This window comes from Meleagris gallopavo, chromosome 10, assembly GCF_905368555.1.
Source record: "Meleagris gallopavo chromosome 10, MGAL_WU_HG_1.1, whole genome shotgun sequence".
Lineage (NCBI taxonomy): Eukaryota > Metazoa > Chordata > Aves > Galliformes > Phasianidae > Meleagris > Meleagris gallopavo.
In genome coordinates, this window is record NC_139413.1 from 3,710,102 (window position 1) to 3,727,009 (window position 16,908).

The 16,908-nt window shown below is 56.0% G+C and overlaps 2 protein-coding genes across 3 annotated transcripts in view; one reads left to right on the plus strand and one right to left on the minus strand.

Moving 5' to 3' along the window:
* The window catches only part of ASTN1 (astrotactin 1), a 41,334-nt gene extending 36,889 nt beyond the window's left edge, over positions 1–4,445 (minus strand). The window contains exon 1 of one of the 2 annotated variants that reach the window (XM_085231733.1): positions 4,045–4,445. In XM_085231733.1, coding sequence (XP_085087859.1) covers positions 4,045–4,327 — 283 coding nt within the window. In that variant the 5' untranslated portion in view covers positions 4,328–4,445. The remainder of the gene's footprint in view (positions 1–4,044) is intronic. The other variant, XM_085231734.1, reaches the window with a different exon arrangement.
* Positions 4,446–5,755: 1,310 nt separating this feature from the next.
* Positions 5,756–16,580, plus strand: BRINP2 (BMP/retinoic acid inducible neural specific 2). Its single transcript, XM_010715806.3, has 8 exons — positions 5,756–5,911; positions 10,524–10,874; positions 12,284–12,474; positions 12,552–12,739; positions 13,062–13,167; positions 13,452–13,688; positions 13,974–14,196; positions 14,646–16,580. Exons 2-8 carry the CDS (start codon positions 10,591–10,593, stop codon positions 15,760–15,762), a joined length of 2,346 nt encoding a protein of 781 aa, XP_010714108.2. The 5' UTR covers positions 5,756–5,911; positions 10,524–10,590; the 3' UTR covers positions 15,763–16,580.
* Positions 16,581–16,908: the final 328 nt, after the last annotated feature.

Genomic DNA, 16,908 nt, shown 5'->3' on the forward strand with positions numbered 1-16,908 from the left:
TCTGAGCAGGAGAGTCCCAGCAACGTGCAAGGAAAAGGACAGCCAGCTTGAAATGACAGCGCTGTCACCATCCAGATGCTTCCCCAATCCCGGGAGGCAAAAATTATTTCCTTTAAAGGGCTCCTGCGTGTTGAGACACAAAGAGAGATGGTCGTCCAGCCTTGTTTATCACAGAATCATGGAATCAGAGAGTGCCTTAGGTTGGTAGGAACCCTAAAGATCATCCAGTGGATGATCCATCCCCTGCCACGGACAGGGTTTCGAACCACCGGATCAGGCAGCCAAGAGAGTTTAGCTGGATAATCAACCCTAAAAATGAAATAGAAAATGAGATGTGGGATGGGACCCAGGCACAAACTCTGCTGGCCTGGGGATAAAAGGGCAGAGGTGAGACCGCAGCTTTAGGGTACTTTTAGAAGCCCCAGTATGGGCAACATCACCCTCAGAACATCACCCACATAGGACGGGAGCAAGTCTCAGGATCCCCACTGGGGCACAGAACCCAGGCTGTCAGCTGGGGATGGGAGCAGCACTCTGCACTCCCAGCAGCCAAAACGAGGGCTGGGACCCTACAGCCACCCTGTCCCATAAACCCATGTCCCCCCATGGGATTGGTCCAAGCATCACAGCATGCTCCCCCCGCTGCTTTCTGGGTCAGCGAGATGCCCCGGCCCCACTGCTGCTGGAGCTGGCTGGATGCGCAGTTGCCATGGCAACGGGTACCCAGAGATGAAATCCCTGTATTTGTGAGTTGGAAAGGAAAAAATAAATAAATAAATAAAACAAAACACAACATCCCTCCACATCCGGAGGGATGCCACCAAAACGCTCCCAGCCAGAGAGGTGGTGGGGCACAGCGGTGGCCTCAAGAATGCTTCCAGCCTGCAAAGCCAGCACTGAAGAACCAGGGAGAGGAGGCTGAATAGCAGTGAGATGCTTACAGAGGAGAAAGGAGGTGGCCAGCAGGGATGAGGAGGGCGGCACCCTGCATGGCACAGTGGGTGGCTGGGTCTTAAGGACAACATCCTGCCAGCAGCAGGGTGGGAGCATAGATCATCACAACGGGTCTCGATGCATGCGACAGTGTCCAGGATCCAAGCCAAGTTCAATTAATGGCTCACAATCTTATTAGAGAAATTATTTCAGGATCTTGAGTAAAAGTCCGATATATCCACTCCATTCCATTAGTCAGGCTCATTTAGTAATTCAATCAATCTAAGCAAGGCAATTGAGCTCCTCTGGTATAATTTAACTCGGTTATTCTCTGGGTACTTAAGAATTTCTTAATATTTGCTCCATTATTTCACCATTACACCTATTCGCAGGTGCAAGGTTAGCAGCGAGGCGATGCTGTGGGTCCCAGAGCACCCCAACTCAGTGCCCTGGTTTGGGGGACATGAGATGGGGATGGGGCAGCAGGGTCGGGGTGCCCTCACCTCCCCAAAGATGAAGTCTTCTCCAAAAGATTGGTGAGGATTTGACACAGGCTGCCCAGGGAGGTGGTGGGGTCATCATCCCTGGAGGTGTTACAGAACAGTGGAGATGTGGCACTGAGGGATGTGGGCAGTGGGCATGGGGAGTTGGGGTTGGACTTGGGGATCTCAGGGGTCTTCTCCAGCCTTATTAAGGCTGTGATCCTAAGCTACTGAGAAACATTACATTCAGTGCAACACACACAGTGGACAGGTGATGTGAAAAAGCCAGCTCCAGGGGTTGTGAAATCTAAGGGCTGCCTGCTGTTCTTTGGCCATAGCAAGGATGAGCTTTGGTTGGCTGAAGGATCTGTCACCCCAATTACTGGCACCCCGTGTCCCCATCTCAGTGCCCCCTGGCTCCAACACATAAAGGAGTCACAGAGAATTCTCCAGCGGAATCCGGAGCTTAGCAGAGAATAAAAACTAAGAAGGACATGAAAAGGAATAGAAATGATGAGGTATTTCAGGGAGACATTCTGCAGTGGTTAAATATCCCCGGCTCATTGGTGCCTTTGAAAAATCTCACCCCTCTAAAAAATTAGAATTGATTTTGTATTTAAAAAGGAATCTATTTAATTTAAAAGAAAGATAATTTGAAATTGTGACGGTTCATATTAAGGCCCGAGTTTAGGATAATCTATTAAGGATGCTAAAGTTCAGAGTGTCTGTCTGCAGGGCAGGTGAAGTTCCCTGCCACAGCCTGGGCAGAAGGGACACTCCTGGGGACATGGAGGGACATGGTGCCACATCCCAGTGCAGCTCAGCACAGCTTCATGAAGTCATTAAGGTTGAAAAAGATCACTAAGATCATCAAATCCAACCAGTAACCCACCCCACCATGCCCACTGCCCACGTTCCTCAGTGCCACATCTCCATGGTTCTTGAACACCTTTAGGGTTGGAGTGGGGAGACAGAAACAACTTATTCAGTTCCCTCAAACTCACAGGAATGGGACATTTTGGCAACTGGAATCGCGGGGACAAAAAGGCAGCATGGGTGTGAGGCCAGGTAGTGGGATATGGAGTGTGGGTTGATGCTGCTAAAAGGCTGGGAGGGAACAGTGAGCGGGATGGGAATACTGAGCTGCAAATTAGCATTTCCTAATGGCCACCAACAAGTGAGAGTGAGGAAAACCCGTAACTAATGCAACAGGCACCAAGCGAGATGAAAGCCAATGACTGAGGCATCTTTGATTCAAATCAGGATTGAGCCGAGTGCTTTCCCATCCCCACATCCCAGTGCAGAGCAGCTGCAATCCCTGTGCATCACTTCCCCATAAAACAGAGGCGACAACCCCACAACCCACCCCCCACCATGGCTCTGCCTCAGGAGGAATGCAGGAGTGGGGACCAGTGAAGAGGAGCAGCTCATGGAGCTGCTGAGCACCAACTCACCACCCTTCCAAAGCTTGAAGATGCTGAGGAGGAGGGACAGCCCTGCGTAACCCAGAGGAGTCGTAAAGAATGGGGCAAGCACCTAAAATAACCCAACCGAGACAACACATATCCCAAATAAATTCATGATGGTGAATAACAATAATGACACTTCGCAAAGGGGCCGTGCCAACCCGAGAGCCGTGGGGGCTCTGATTCCCCAGGAGCAGGTCCCAAAAAGGGAGGAGCACCTGTGTGGCTTTTAGAGCATCAAATGCCACAATGCCACGCGTGCGCGGCCCCGCAGCATCCATTGCACTGCGGCCCCGTTGCCACAGCAACGCTCTCCGGCCTCCGCCGCAGCATCACAGAGAGGGGCCATGCTGGGGATGGGGACATCGCATCTCACAGCCCCCTCTGGCCACCCCCTAACCCTGGGCATAGCTTTGGGGGTGTCCCCACTACCCTCCTATGGGCTCCCCAGCCCTGTGCCTGGCTCTGCCCTTTGCGTGGAGCAGAGGGACGCAGTCAGCGCTGCTCCGAGCTCAAAAATAGGACCGCAGGTTTTGTGCATGCGGAGAGGTCAGGGGGAGACAGGAAGGTGACAAGGCACAGGGGACACAACCCAGGTGGAAACACTGCTGTCCCCTCCCTGCACAAAGGATGGTACACAGGATGGCATCACAGCATAAAGGCACGTGCAGGCACGTGGTTCATGTGAGGTGGGGGCTGCATGCAGGAAGAATGGGAAAACGGTATTCAGCACAAAATTAAAAGATTGCAGCAGATGCCACAGCTTGGCTTGGTCCCGGGGAAGCAAGCGATGGAGGCCTTGCTGTGAGCCCAGCATAAAGAAAGCAGCAAAGGGTTAGCTTGGGGGAGAGAGAGGGGGGCTGAAAATATAAATGATAGTAATAACGATACATGGAGTGAGCCCATCGGCGGTGGGGAAGCGATGCTCGGCAGCACGTCGCTACCTGCCCGGGGAGGGACCCGCAGCGGAGACCCGCCGCTATGCCCGGCTGACAGCGCTCTGCAGCGCGCCGGGGGGAGGCGGCTCCGCTCGGAGAAGCGCTGCGGGCTGCGGCCTCCCGACGAGCAGAACCTCGGGGGGGGCAGCGGGCCGGGCCCGACCCAGAGGGGCTGCGGAGCGCAGGGAGGAGCCCCTCGGCCGGGCAGCGCGGGGAGATGCTCACCCAGCACGAAGTAGGGCAGTTCCGTGTTCTCCAGGTCGTCCACCACCACCATCTCTCCGGGAAAATCGTTGCGCACCGAGAAGAGCAGCTTGGGTTCGGCGGCCGAGGGGCCGTGCATGATGCTCAAGTCGTTCTCCCGGAGGAAAGGCAGAGCCGACACCGTGATGCTTTTCAGTTTGCATTCCAGCTCCTTGGCCGCCGCCTCCGCCGCCGCCTCGGCGGGGCCGCTGCCGGCCGCCAGGCAGCACCCGGCCAGCAGGGCGCACAGCCCGGCCCAGGCCATCTTGCAGCTCCGGCGCCGGGCGGCGGCGAGGGGCGGGGACGCGGGGACCGGCACCTCCCCGTGCGGCGCGGTGCGGTGCGTTACGGCGCGGCTCGGAGGGAGAGCACCACTCAGCCCCTTCTCGACATCATAAGGAATCGCGGGATCCTGGGATGGTCCGGGTCGGAAGAGGGTCTTAAAGCCCGTCCGGCTCCGCGCTGAGAGAGGGGGTGTGATTGAAGGGCGGCACCGCGTCCCCATGCGTAGAGCGGAGCAGAAGTAGTGACAAATGATAGGGGAAAGGAAGGATGAGGGGAATGTAAGAGAAATGCAAAGAGGGTCTAAAGGAAATGGAAGGGAAAGGAGAAGAAGGTATGGAGTCACAGAATCGCTGAGGTTGGGAAATACCGCTGAGATCATCTAGTCTAACTGTAGGATATATGTAAGGGAAGTGCAAGGAAATGTAAGACAGCAAAGCAATATAAAGGAACAGTAAGGGAACTGTAAGGAAAAAAAAAACCGAGGGAAATAGGAGAAAGATGTGGGGAAAACATTAAGAAAATTATAAGGAAAGGGATAAGGAAAAGCGTAAGGAAAGGTATAAGAAATACTATAAGGAAAGGGATAAGAAAACGTGTAAGGAAAAATATAGGGAAAAACACTAAAGGAAAAATGTAAGGAGAAGCGTAAGACAAAACATAAGGAAAAATATAAGGAAAATATAGGGAAGAATGAGCTCAGTGACGTTATGTAGGACAGAGCGCCACTCTCTCTTTGTGGGCAGCGATCCTCTTGGAGACCCCCAGTGTGCCCATTGCTGCCTCCATCCCACGGGCACACAGAGCCCAATAAGGGCTTTGCCCAGAGCCAAGGCTGCATACAGAGGTGATGCAGGGCATCCTGCAGGGCCCGGCTGGGGGCTGAGGGCCTCCCCAAGGGCAATGCCTCGTGGGCGTCCGACCCCACACAGAGGGCAGAGGACAGGGCTGAGCGTGGGAGCAGAGAACTGAGCTGCACGCCACGTCTGGGTCACACCCACACCCTCACGCTGAACCTGGTTATCCTTTCACCCAAATTCATCCCTAACCAAAACCCAGACAAACCCAGGCCGGAGCGCTACGGTCCTAGGAGGGGGATCTCAACCTTTCCTTGGCAGAACCACTTTTTGGGGGGGAAAAACTCCACTTCTGGGGCTTGGGATGAAAGATGACGGTGGTACACGATTACAAGCGGGGGGTTAAGCCCGGCGTTAGGCACGGGGCTCTGCGCAGGGTTAAGCCCGGGGCCGAGCGCTGCCCCACGCGCGCCCGCACAGCATCCCCACGCGCGCCCGCTCCCCCCGCGGCTCCACGGCGCCCACCAATGGGAGGACGCGGAGAGGCAGATGGCTCCTCTCATTGGCCGCCGCCGCCGCATATATTATGGGGCGGCGGCGGCGGTGGCGGGGTGAGCGTGGAGGTGGCGGCGGCCGCGGAGCGCGGCGGGACCCGGTGCGGGCTGCCCGCCTGCGGGGCCGCGCCATGGGGCGGCGGGGCCGGCACCGGGAAGCCTGAGCCGCCACCGGACCGCGGGATCCGCTGCTGCCGCTGCCGCCCGGAGCCTGGGGTAAGCCCGACGGGATCGCGGAGTTCCTCCGCTAGCGGGGATGCTCCCCGTGGGGTGGGATGCTGCGTCGGACGGCGCGGATGGGTGCGAGGTGACCCCGCCCCGCTGGGTGGCTCGGTGACCTTGGGTGAGATGTCCCGGAGCGGACGAGGGGAGGCGGGAGGCTGTGTCCCGCAACGGTTGGGTTGCGGGGTTGCCTTCGGCTGGGAAGAGCGAGAGCTGCGGACGCACCGCTGCTCTGCTGCGCTGCTCCGGGGAGGCAATCAGCTAAGGTGCCGAACTGTGCTGCCTGCTGGGAGAACCTGGAGCAACAGCTGGCTCTCAGCGGGACGGGAAGGCTTCCAGAACGGTGCCGCAGAGCGGGGCGAGGAGCGGGTAAGCCGATAGCAGCAGCCCGCTTCCCTCCGCTCACCGCTGGCTTTCATCATGTCCAGAGGAGCCCAAACTCCGGCCGGACTCGAGAGCAGCAGCTCTCGGCGCAGCGCTGTGCCTCCCGCCCCGCTCCTTTCCAGGAGCCCCGTGCTTGGCCCCGAAACGCAGCTCCGGGGCACGGGCTGGGGGTGCCGGGCTGTCCCCTCCGTGGTGCCGGAGTGCGGGACCTGCCGGCAGGTGTCAGTGTGCCCCCTCCGACCGCAGCCGTGGGGTCTGCACCGGGCAGCCCCCTGCGCTGAGCCCCGGCTGGGATCGGGGGGCTGGTCCCATATACACCGCATGTTTTTCCCCTGCTCCTGATGCTGCCTATTCGGATGAAGCCACTTCGCACTGTGCTTGCTCTGACAGTAGGAGGGGATGCCGCTGTGTGCGTGAGCCTCCCTCCCCCCCAACCCCCCCTCCTCTCCCGGGAGCTGACTTCGGGGATGCTCGGGGCTGGGAACTCGGCCCCAGGCAGGGGAAGCAGCCGCCGTGCTGAGGGAGCTGGATTTGGTGCGTTGCTCTTTCAAGAGGGTCTCTGCTTGTGGGTTTGGAAGTCTCTGGTGAGAGAAGCCAGAGGGCACAACACATGGCACTGGTGTGACACAGAACGCGCAGCTGCCGTCTCCCTCGATCGCAGCCCGGGCTTCATCTCATCTGATGTCTTATGCAAATCCTGAGCTCCCCGAGTCCTGGGATTTTCTGACATTTTCCTTTACTCTCATCTTAAAGTTCCTTGCTCTAAGAAAAGCTAATAAAAGGAACCCAAATCATAATGTCTTGCAGGTTTTTAAACCAGTCTCATGGGCGGGGGGAGAGGCAGTGACTTACTGAAGTCGTTCAGCAAGAATCAGCTCGGGGCCGCGGTGGGGATCACCAACACTGCTGCTCAGGCAGGGACAGTGGGCTCAGAAGTGGCTGTCCCTGTGCTCGGGATTCAGGTCCTGCACGGCCCTGGGTGGGCAGAGAGTGGGGCTGACCCCACAGTGCTGCAAATAGCATCGGCATGCACAGCTGAGCCCATCTGCTCCAGGCACTTAGCCTCTGCCCAGCCTCTCTAAGTGGCCTTAATTTGATAAATCTTTCCCACATTTAATAAGAAGGTGACTCGGTTAGATTTTCATCCCTGCTAAAAGGCATCGGCAGGAGCTCGAGGCAAGCCCTCTCCTATTGCTCCCGCATGGATGCACCTCAGCTGGCCCTGTCCCCAGGGATGCTGGAGCAGGATGTCACCCGTCTGCCAGCATCAGCTACCTGGGGGCTCAGACACATCCCCAGCCAACCCCCTTGTGAATGCTTCACAGCATACAGGCGGCCGGATCAGTTTCTGCAGCGTGAAAGGGCAAAAATCAATGTTAATGTCCCTGACAATTAGCTAATGTCTTAATTATCGAACCCTGCTTGATTAGTGGAGGAGCGTGTTGCTCCAGAGCTGCTTTGCTGGCGGCATCCAAGCAGGCAGGACATGGCACGGCTTGGCAGGGTGGTGCTGCTGCCGGGTCCTGCGGCTTGCCCAGCTGCTAACGAGGAGTCCAGCATGCCCTCCTGCCCCTCGCTTTCTGGGTGAAGGCACCAAAAGCAGAAATGATCCTATTGCCATCTCAGTGCTTAGGGCAGGAGGAAGCCTCAGAACATACGGGGTATTGCAAGAAGCTATTTTTTGAGATGCAGCTCGTGGAAATCCCAGCAATGCATGGGTTGTTGCCTGCAGGCAGCGGGAACACAGAGGGCTGCACCAGGACCAGGCAGAGCTGGCCAGGAAATAGGCTGTGCTCCTGGGCACGTCTGCCAGGGACATTTGTGCTGAAATGCCTCTTCCTTCGTGTTAAGGTTTTTATAGACAAGGGGGAAAAAAATAATTAGCAAGCTGGAAGTTTTCCAGCTTTTGCGATACAAACCCTAAATCAAGAAAAAAAAAAAAATGAGTAGTCAGATGCTTCTCATCAAATCTCCATTCTTTTGGATCAAGGATAAGTGATTAGAAAGTTATTTCCAGCTCTAGTAGTGAGGTCAATGGGGTTATATGCTACCAAAGAGCTGTGCTGTCCGCTGCTTCTGCAAGTACAGATTTGCACTTACATACTTATTTTATCCTACCCACCTCCAATATGAGCAAATAGAGCAGAGTGGCTAATGATGGTGTGGGATAGCCGGTCCCTGGTATCAGTTTGGTTCCTATAGCATCACCAAGGCCAACCATCAACCTAATGCAAATGGTACCACCACTAACCTATGTCACTTAGTGCCATGTTCGCAGGGATGAGGATTCTCCCACTGCCCTGGGCAGCCCATCTCAATGCTTGGTTGACCCTCCCCGTGAAGATATTCTTCCTAATGTCCAACTGAACCTTCCATGGCACAGCTCAAGGCCATTTCCTCACATTCTATCACTCATATATCTTGTCTTCTAGCCCTTCACCAGCCTCGCTGCTCTTCTCTGAGTGCAATCCAGCAGCTCAGTGTCCTTGTAGCAAAAGTCCCCAAACTGAACATCAGCACTGTGTACTAGGGTTGGTCAACCCCCTGGCCCTGCTGGCTGTGCTGCAGCCCATGGCAGCCCTTAGCCCACCTGTGCTCTGCTAGCACCTCCATCGGGGTTATTGCAGCTGACAAGAACTTCAATTTTGGTTCCAAATTGCCAGGGAGCCGGCTGAGAGCACGTCATCAAAGCACACCCTTAAGGGTTTAAAAATAGAAGAAAAGGGGGAAAATAATAATAATGCGTATTTAAGTGCGATGATTCATCTGCCAAAGCCCTTGTTTAGGAGAGTGCGGGGCTGGTGCGTGCTTGGCAGGGATGAGCATTGGGTGGCTCCTGCTATGGAGAATAACGGGCATATCCTAGAAGAACTGTGAATATATGGTCCCCAACCCTTGTTCCCATTGACCCCTATCCCATCCCAGAGCCTGCCTGCTGCTGCTGGCTTCTCCCAGGTTTTAACTGGCCTGGGGATAAGGCATGGAGCTGGCACGCAGGCTGGGTAAGCCCCAGCTCCGTCCGTTTGAAGTCTGGAGCCTTTGCTGGGCTCCAGAGATAAGCCCGGGAGCCCTCCCTGCATCCCTGCTGCCCTCCCCTCCGTGGCCCAGTTCCATATTTTTATACCCAGCATTTACATCGGCTAATGAAGAACGAGTCAGTTCTGACGTTCCTGTGCTGACTTTGAACTCCGCTCTGTTCAAAGCAGGTTTTTAGGCAACCAGCCCTTGCTGCACGAGGCAAGAAACCTCTCCCTGCTCTGGCTCAGCCCTTGCACCTTGCAGCTCCTTATCACTAGCTGCCCTACGGAGCACAGCAAATGCAGGCTCCGACCCCAGGCTGCTGCTTCCAGCAAACTTCTCGTGTTTTAAGATGCTCAGTGCAGATGCTACAAGACCAGTAAGGTCTCAGCTCAAGATAAATGCTGGTTATCTTCCAAACACTGATGTGGCCAGCCCAACTGCTGCAGGGTAGACAAACCCATCCAACCACCTGGCATAGGCTGCCCAAGGAGTTGGTGGAGTCACTATCCCTGGAGGCGTTTATGAAATGTATAGATGTGGTACTGAGGGACATGGCTTAGTGGGCGATACTGGTGGCAGGTGGATGGTTGGACTGGAGGATCCTAGAGGTCTTTTCCAACCTTTATGATTCTATGATTCTATCCATCTGCACACCCACTCATCCACCATTTCAGCCACTAACATGGCACAAAAGGAAGCCCAGCACCACACCAACAGCTAGAGCAGTTAATTTTTCCTATGCCTTCAGGCTGTTTTTTAACCAACCTAGGAGAAGCTATGCACGGTCATGATGGACACCCCCAAAATGCTCCACATCCATTAACTCCCTCCCAGGCTCTCCCTGGGATTGTCGTAGAATCATTTGAGTTGGAAGGGACCTGTAAAGGCCATCTGCTCCAACTCCCCTGCACTGAACAGGGACACCCACAGCTCCATCAGGTGCTCAGAGCCCGTCCAGCCTGACCCTGGGGGTCTCTAGGGACAGGATCTAAATCTCCCCTCTTTTAATTTGAAACCATTTCTCCTTGTGCTATCACAATAAACCACGCTACAGAATCTGTCCCCTTCTTTCCTGGATGACTCTCCATCCTCTCCACACCAGTCCCCGGTGACCTTAGGACCACAAGCCACTCACACCCATGTCACCTAGCACAAAGTTGCCCCGCACTCATGATCTACCCATCGTGCGGTGCCATTGCAGGGCAGGATCCGTCCCCAAGGAGCGTGGCGGGGCGAGAGAATGAAGGATCCGGCTGGGCAGCAGCAGCATGGGGCAGCAGAACCTGCGGCGTGCTGACGGGCTCCTGCCGATGCTCTCGTGGCCCCTGGCCCTCCTGGCCCTGAGCGTGTGCTGCGGGGCAGGCGGCGTGGCCACCGAGCAGCATGTCTCCAGCCCAGCATCCCCTTCTTCCTCATCCTCCTCCTCCTCCTCTGGCCGAGCACCCCTTGACTGGCTCCTCACCGACCGGGGTCCCTTCTACCGAGCCCAGGAGTACGTGGACTTCATGGAGCGCTACCGGCAGGGTTTCACCACCAGGTACAGGATCTACAGGTGAGAGGCAGCAGCAGGGCTCCCAAGGGATGGGGCTGGTTGAATCCAGGTGGCTGAAGCTGGGGTTGCTCTAGGGGACCCGTGGCGGGATGCAGCACCTATGCCAGGCTCTGCCAAGGGGAGATGTTTTGTTTTCGTGCCTTTCACCATCCCATTTACTTCAGCTGCAAAGGCTGGGGAGGCCCCTTCAGTTCAGCCCACCACCAGGTTGCAGCCCCAGGCAGGTTTTGCCCCAGACCAGCAGCAATTTGCAATGCTGGTTGAGATGTGCATGCCTAGCTGGGATTCCGCCAGGACAAGGCTGATGCTGGGGGTCCTTGCAAAGCCCACGCAGCCCAGGAGGGGTTCACGGCACCAGAGCAAACCCTGCATCCCACCAGTGAGCTGACGTCAGCACACAGATTGCTGTGTTGTTATGAATCCAGCCCTGAGGGAGCTCATTTCCCCTTTCCCCGTCCCTGTACGCTGCCTAGGGATGCTCCAGGGACACTGCTGGTGACGCTGGAGGGACAGAAAGGAGCACCCACAGGGATGGCAGCCAAATCACTCCTCCTCCAAGGAGGATAACCTCGCATTTCCCATGGGATAAGATCAAGGGGACCAAAGGATCAGTGGCCCCCATCCCACATTTCCCAGGCTGAGGGGCAACACCATCCACAAGGAACATCACTCCCTCCCCAGCATCAGACTTATTTAGCTCTGAAGCCACTGTGGGAGGCAGCCCAGTGCTGTCTATGTCCAATCTTCCCCCCTTCCTCCTCTCCCTTTTCTCTTAATCAGCTCTAATTAAACTGTTGGAAAGCCACCACCTGGTGTTAATTAGAGCAAAAAGCTGAATATTAGGCTGAAATTGGCCACATGATGTTTGCGGGGCTGTTGTTTGAGGCGGAAGCAGGCTGAGGAGCTCTAGGGAGATATATACAAAACATCACCCCACGCCAGAACGCCACACTGTCCTCCATCCCACCACGATCCCACCATCCTGGCAGTCAGCTGTCTGCACAAAAACCCAAGATTGAATGAGAAAGGCCGGATCCTGCCCCTCTCAGAGCTACCCAAGCTTCCAGTGGGGACCAGCACCAGAGTTTCACATCCCACCGGTGCCATGCCCACTACGTCCAGCACCCTCACCCCATGCACTTCCTCCACCTCCAGCTTCATAGATAACACTCTCATCATCCACAGCTGTAAGCACCCAGGATTTCTACCTGGATCCACGGGAATGGGGCTCAAAGATGGGTGAAGCCAGCAGGATGGAAGAGGTGACATCAATGCCACGTGGATACCTCTGCTGCATGCAGCTCATTATTACCATCAGTGGTTTAGAGACTGATGAAACCTTGTCCCTGAGCATCCCTTTCCCATCCACCCCCTGCCTCTGACCGTCACTTTTCTCTTTCCTGCCGCAGGGAGTTTGCACGCTGGAAGGTGAACAACCTGGCTTTGGAGAGGAAGGATTTCTTCAGCTTACCGCTGCCCCTTGCCCCTGAATTCATCCGCAACATCCGCTTGCTGGGGCGCCGGCCCAGCCTGCAGCAGGTCACCGACAGCATCATCAAGAAATACGGGACACACTTCTTGCTGGCCGCCACGCTGGGAGGTGAGCTGGGGGCAAAAAGAAGACGGGTTTGGGGGAGAAATATGACCAAGAAGGAGACACATCGTGTGTCCCCACAGGAGAGGAGTCCCTGACCATTTTTGTGGACAAGCGCAAGCTGAGCCATCGGGCAGAGCTGTCGGGGGCTGGGAACGGCTCAGCGGTGTCACTGGAGACGCTGCACCAGCTGGCAGCCTCCTACTTCATCGACCGCGAGAGCACGCTGCGTCGGCTGCACCACATCCAGATTGCCACGGCTGCCATCAAGGTAGGCGAGGGGGCAGCGAGAGGGAGACAGCGGGTGGGCAGTGCAGCCCAGCAGGGATGGCGGCAAGGCAGGGCAGGGCGAGCCCTGGAGAAGTGTGCACATCCGCATTATTTATGGGAAATTGGGCGCGCTAATGAAGGCGCATTTTTCAGCAGGCTGGAGGCCGGGCTGCTGGCTGTCAACAAGCCAATTAGCAGGCAATTATTTCTCCTCTCCAAGCTGCCGCAGTGTTGCCTTGCTAGCTAGGAGCTGTCTGCAGCCCCTCTGTGCATAGTGGTACGCATCCTCTCCTATGTCCCTCACCATCTACGGTCCCAACCAGGTGACAGAAACACGGACAGGGCCGCTGGGCTGCAGCAATTACGACAACCTGGACTCGGTGAGCTCGGTGCTGGTGCAGAGCCCGGAGAACAAGGTGCAGCTGCAAGGTAGGGACCGTGCTGCAGGGATGGCAGAAGGGCCACCAAGGGATTTGTGTAGGGGGGGGGGGGGGTGCCAGGTCGGGCTGCTGCTTTAGAGATAAATAAGTTAAAGTTGGGCAGGAAGGAGATGCGTCTCCTTTGCCAAGAGGAGCTACGATCAATAGAGAGTCCAGACAGGCGGCTCTGCTGCCAGTGGATGTGAGCATCCAGGTGGTCTGGGAGGGGCCCAACGAGGTCCATCTGGGAGTGCTGAGCCCTCTTATCTCCCCTGGGCTCCTTTTCACCTGCAGGGCTGCAGACAGTGCTGCCCCATCACCTGAGGGAGCGTTTCGTGGCAGCCGCTTTGAGCTACATCGCCTGCAGCTCGGTTGGGGAGCTGGTGTGCCGCCGGAGCGACTGCCGCTGCCAATGCCAGCCCACCTTCCCCCACTGCAACTGCCCTGAGGCCGACATCCAGGCACTCGAGGGCAACTTGGTCCAGCTCCAGCGTGCCTGGGACAGCCACCACAGCCAGTTTGAGGAGTCAGGTAAGGATGGGAGACACTGTGCCGGGTGCTATACCCCGGCTCCAATAGCATCTCCTTGCCAGAGCCTTCCCTTGAAGTAGGTCAGGTTAGCACATGTGGCCAGGAAGCATCCATGGGTGCTCAGGGTGGGCGGAGGCTGTAAGGCAGGGTCCAGACAAGTAGTCTCACAGCAAGCACAGAAGATGGGTCTCGCCTTGAGGACCAAAGAGCCTACGGGCATTTTTTTAATGGAAAACAACAACAGATGACACCAGGTTCGCTGACTTGGTGTCTGTCTCCCCACAGAGGAGTTTCAGGCCCTGGTGAAGAAGCTCCCAGGGGACCGCTTCCTGAACAGGACGGCCATCTCCCACTTCTGGGCCATGGACCTGGACATTCAACACCGCTACCAACAGCTGGGCACCAGCCTCAAGCTGCTCTCCAGGAAAACCCACCACATCATTCGGAGGCTCTTCAACCTCAGCAAACGCTGCCACCGGCAACCCCGCTTCAAACTGCCAAAGGAGAGGTAGGATGCCACAGCCCCATGCTGCAAGTCAGAGCCCTGGGGAAGCTCAGTCCTATGGTCTATCTCCCCCCGGGACTCAAGGAGCTCCCACCTTGCCAGAGGGAAGCCTGAGGACAGCTTTGCCACCCAGGGATGCAGTCCTCACAGGTTGGGTTCAAGCCTGGAAGTGGAAAACAAGGATTGGTTCGGTGGGAGACACCAGTGGTGTTGTGTGGCCCCCCCCCCAAAAAAAATGAACACAAGTTGGGTTTTTCTTCCAGCCCTGAAACTGTCTGAGGATCGTTCAGACCAGGAGACCTTATTGCTCTCTACAACTACCCGAAAGGAGAGGGGGGGCATGGTCAGCGGGCATGGCGGGGATATTTGGACTAGGCGATCTTAGTGGTCTTTTCCAACCTTAGCAATTCTACCCTAAGCAGCTGTCCTCCCGTGCTCTTTCTCCCCTGTAGGCCACTTCATTACTGGTGGGGCCGCGCTCAGTCGCTCCTCTACTGTGGTGAGACGACAGTGCCTGGGACCTTCCTGGAAGAAAGCCACAGCTGCACGTGCCCCTCGGAGCAGCCCTCCTGCCAAGGGGCCATCCCGTGTGCCTTGGGTGAGGGGCCAGCCTGCGCCAGCTGCGCCGAGGACAACAGCACTCGCTGCGGGACCTGCAACCACGGCTACGTGCTGGCCCAGGGCTTCTGCCGCCCCGAGGTGGCCGACTCACTGGAGCATTACCTGGGACTGGAGACAGACCTGCAGGACCTGGAGCTCAAGTACCTCCTGCAGAAACGGGACAGCCGCATCGAGGTGCACTCCATTTTCATCAGCAATGACATGCGCCTCGGGAGCTGGTTTGACCCCTCCTGGAGGAAGCGCATGCTCCTGACCCTGAAAAGCAACAAGTACAAGCCAGGCCTGGTTCACGTGATGTTGGCCCTCTCCCTGCAGATCTGCCTCACCAAGAACAGCACGCTGGAACCCGTCATGGCCATCTACGTCAACCCCTTTGGGGGAAGCCACTCAGAGAGCTGGTTCATGCCCGTCAACGAGGGCAGCTTCCCAGACTGGGAAAGGACTAACGTGGATGCCTCTGCCCAGTGCCAAAACTGGACGCTCACTTTGGGCAACAAATGGAAGACCTTCTTTGAAACAGTCCACGTCTACTTGCGGAGCCGCATCAAGTCTCTGGATGATAGCTCCAACGAGACCATCTACTATGAGCCCTTGGAGATGACAGATCCCTCCAAGAACCTGGGCTACATGAAGATCAACAGCCTGCAGGTCTTTGGCTACAGCCTGCCCTTTGAACCGGACTCCATTCGTGACCTGATCCTACAGCTGGACTACCCCTACACGCAGGGATCGCAGGCTTCAGCCATGCTGCAGCTGGTGGAGATCCGGGACCGGGTTAACAGGCTGTCACCCCCTGGCAAAACCCGCCTCGACCTCTTCACCTGCCTGCTTCGTCACAGGCTCAAGCTGGCCAACAACGAGGTGGCCAGGATCCAGTCCTCTCTGCGAGCCTTCAGTGCACGGCTGCCCAATGCAGTGGAGCAGGAGATGGGCAAGCTGTGCAGCTAGCAGCTGCGACACTCAAATCACAGAGCGAGAGAGCCTGGTGAAAAGACTCTCCTGAAAAAAAATAAAATGAAATATTAAAAAGCACTCCGAAAAGAATGAAATCAAGGCCTTACCTTCATGCCAACAGTGTGCTTCCATGGTACACCCAGCCACCGGCCATAAAGATGTGGGGCACAATCCAGTGGGCCTGTGAGCGCAGGATGGCTTCGTGCCCGGGGACATTGCCAGCAGTCACCTCTTCTGTTTGGGGACACACGCTGGTGGCAGGGGCATGTGTTGGTGGCCCCACCGGAGCAAACAACCCAACACCACGAGGGCTCCCAGTGCCCATCATCAGTTCCTCTAGCAGCACCCCAGTTTTTTAGTCTTTTTAAGATGAGTTTCTACAGATGCCTTTGCAACGCACTATTCCTGTGGCTGTGTCCTCACAGGTGGCACAGGGGGACAACACGATGGGCAGAGCTGAGACATCACTCCCTTCAGTGCAGGCAGGGACCTGGCATCTGCCCCACAATGCTGCTGTTACGGACGCCAGTGAAGATCTCTGGGCCGCTTTTCCTTACAAAGAAATGGAAACAAAAGGAGGAAAGAAAAAGATAAAAGAAAAATGTTTTATTTATGTATTTATTTATTTGGCTTGGGAGGGTTTTTTTTAAGCTTATCTATTTGGGGAGGATCATTTCTTGTTGGTGGCTCCAGCTGAGAGACATCTTAGTAAAATGTATCTGTTTAATATATTTTTTAAAAAAATGCCTTTTTTTGAGCAAAAGAGCAACCAAAAATAACTGAGGAAAAAAAAAAAAAAAAAAGAACAAGAATGATGTCATCTCTGGCCCTGGCTTTTCCATTGCTGTGCTGGGGGGGGTGGCGAGGAGGCTCCAGCACCATGTGCCCCAGTGTTTCCTGCCCCATCATGCAAGCCTGGCATTGAGCAAAGCCTCCTGAGAAGGCATAGGCAGGGAGCACTCTCCATGCTAGCTGGCCATCTGACTCCTGTCAGTGGCCTCATTAACCCAGAGGGGTGCTCAGGATTCTTAGGTGGCTCATTAAGGCCATCTGTGGCACACTGCACCCCCTCGGGCATGCCAGAAATGGGCACTAGGAGGTTTGTTTGGTGCCTCTCCACTGCACGTGGGGGAAGTATGG

What these genes read in the sequence shown, in the direction of transcription:
- BRINP2 (XM_010715806.3), top strand. Translation starts at nt 10,591, where the DNA reads ATGGGGCAGCAGAACCTGCGGCGTGCTGACGGGCTCCTGCCGATGCTC. An exon ending in ACCAGGTACAGGATCTACAG is followed by an intron (nt 10,875 to 12,283) that starts GTGAGAGGCAGC and finishes TTCCTGCCGCAG; the next exon opens with GGAGTTTGCACGCTGGAAGG. An exon ending in TTGCCACGGCTGCCATCAAG is followed by an intron (nt 12,740 to 13,061) that starts GTAGGCGAGGGG and finishes GGTCCCAACCAG; the next exon opens with GTGACAGAAACACGGACAGG.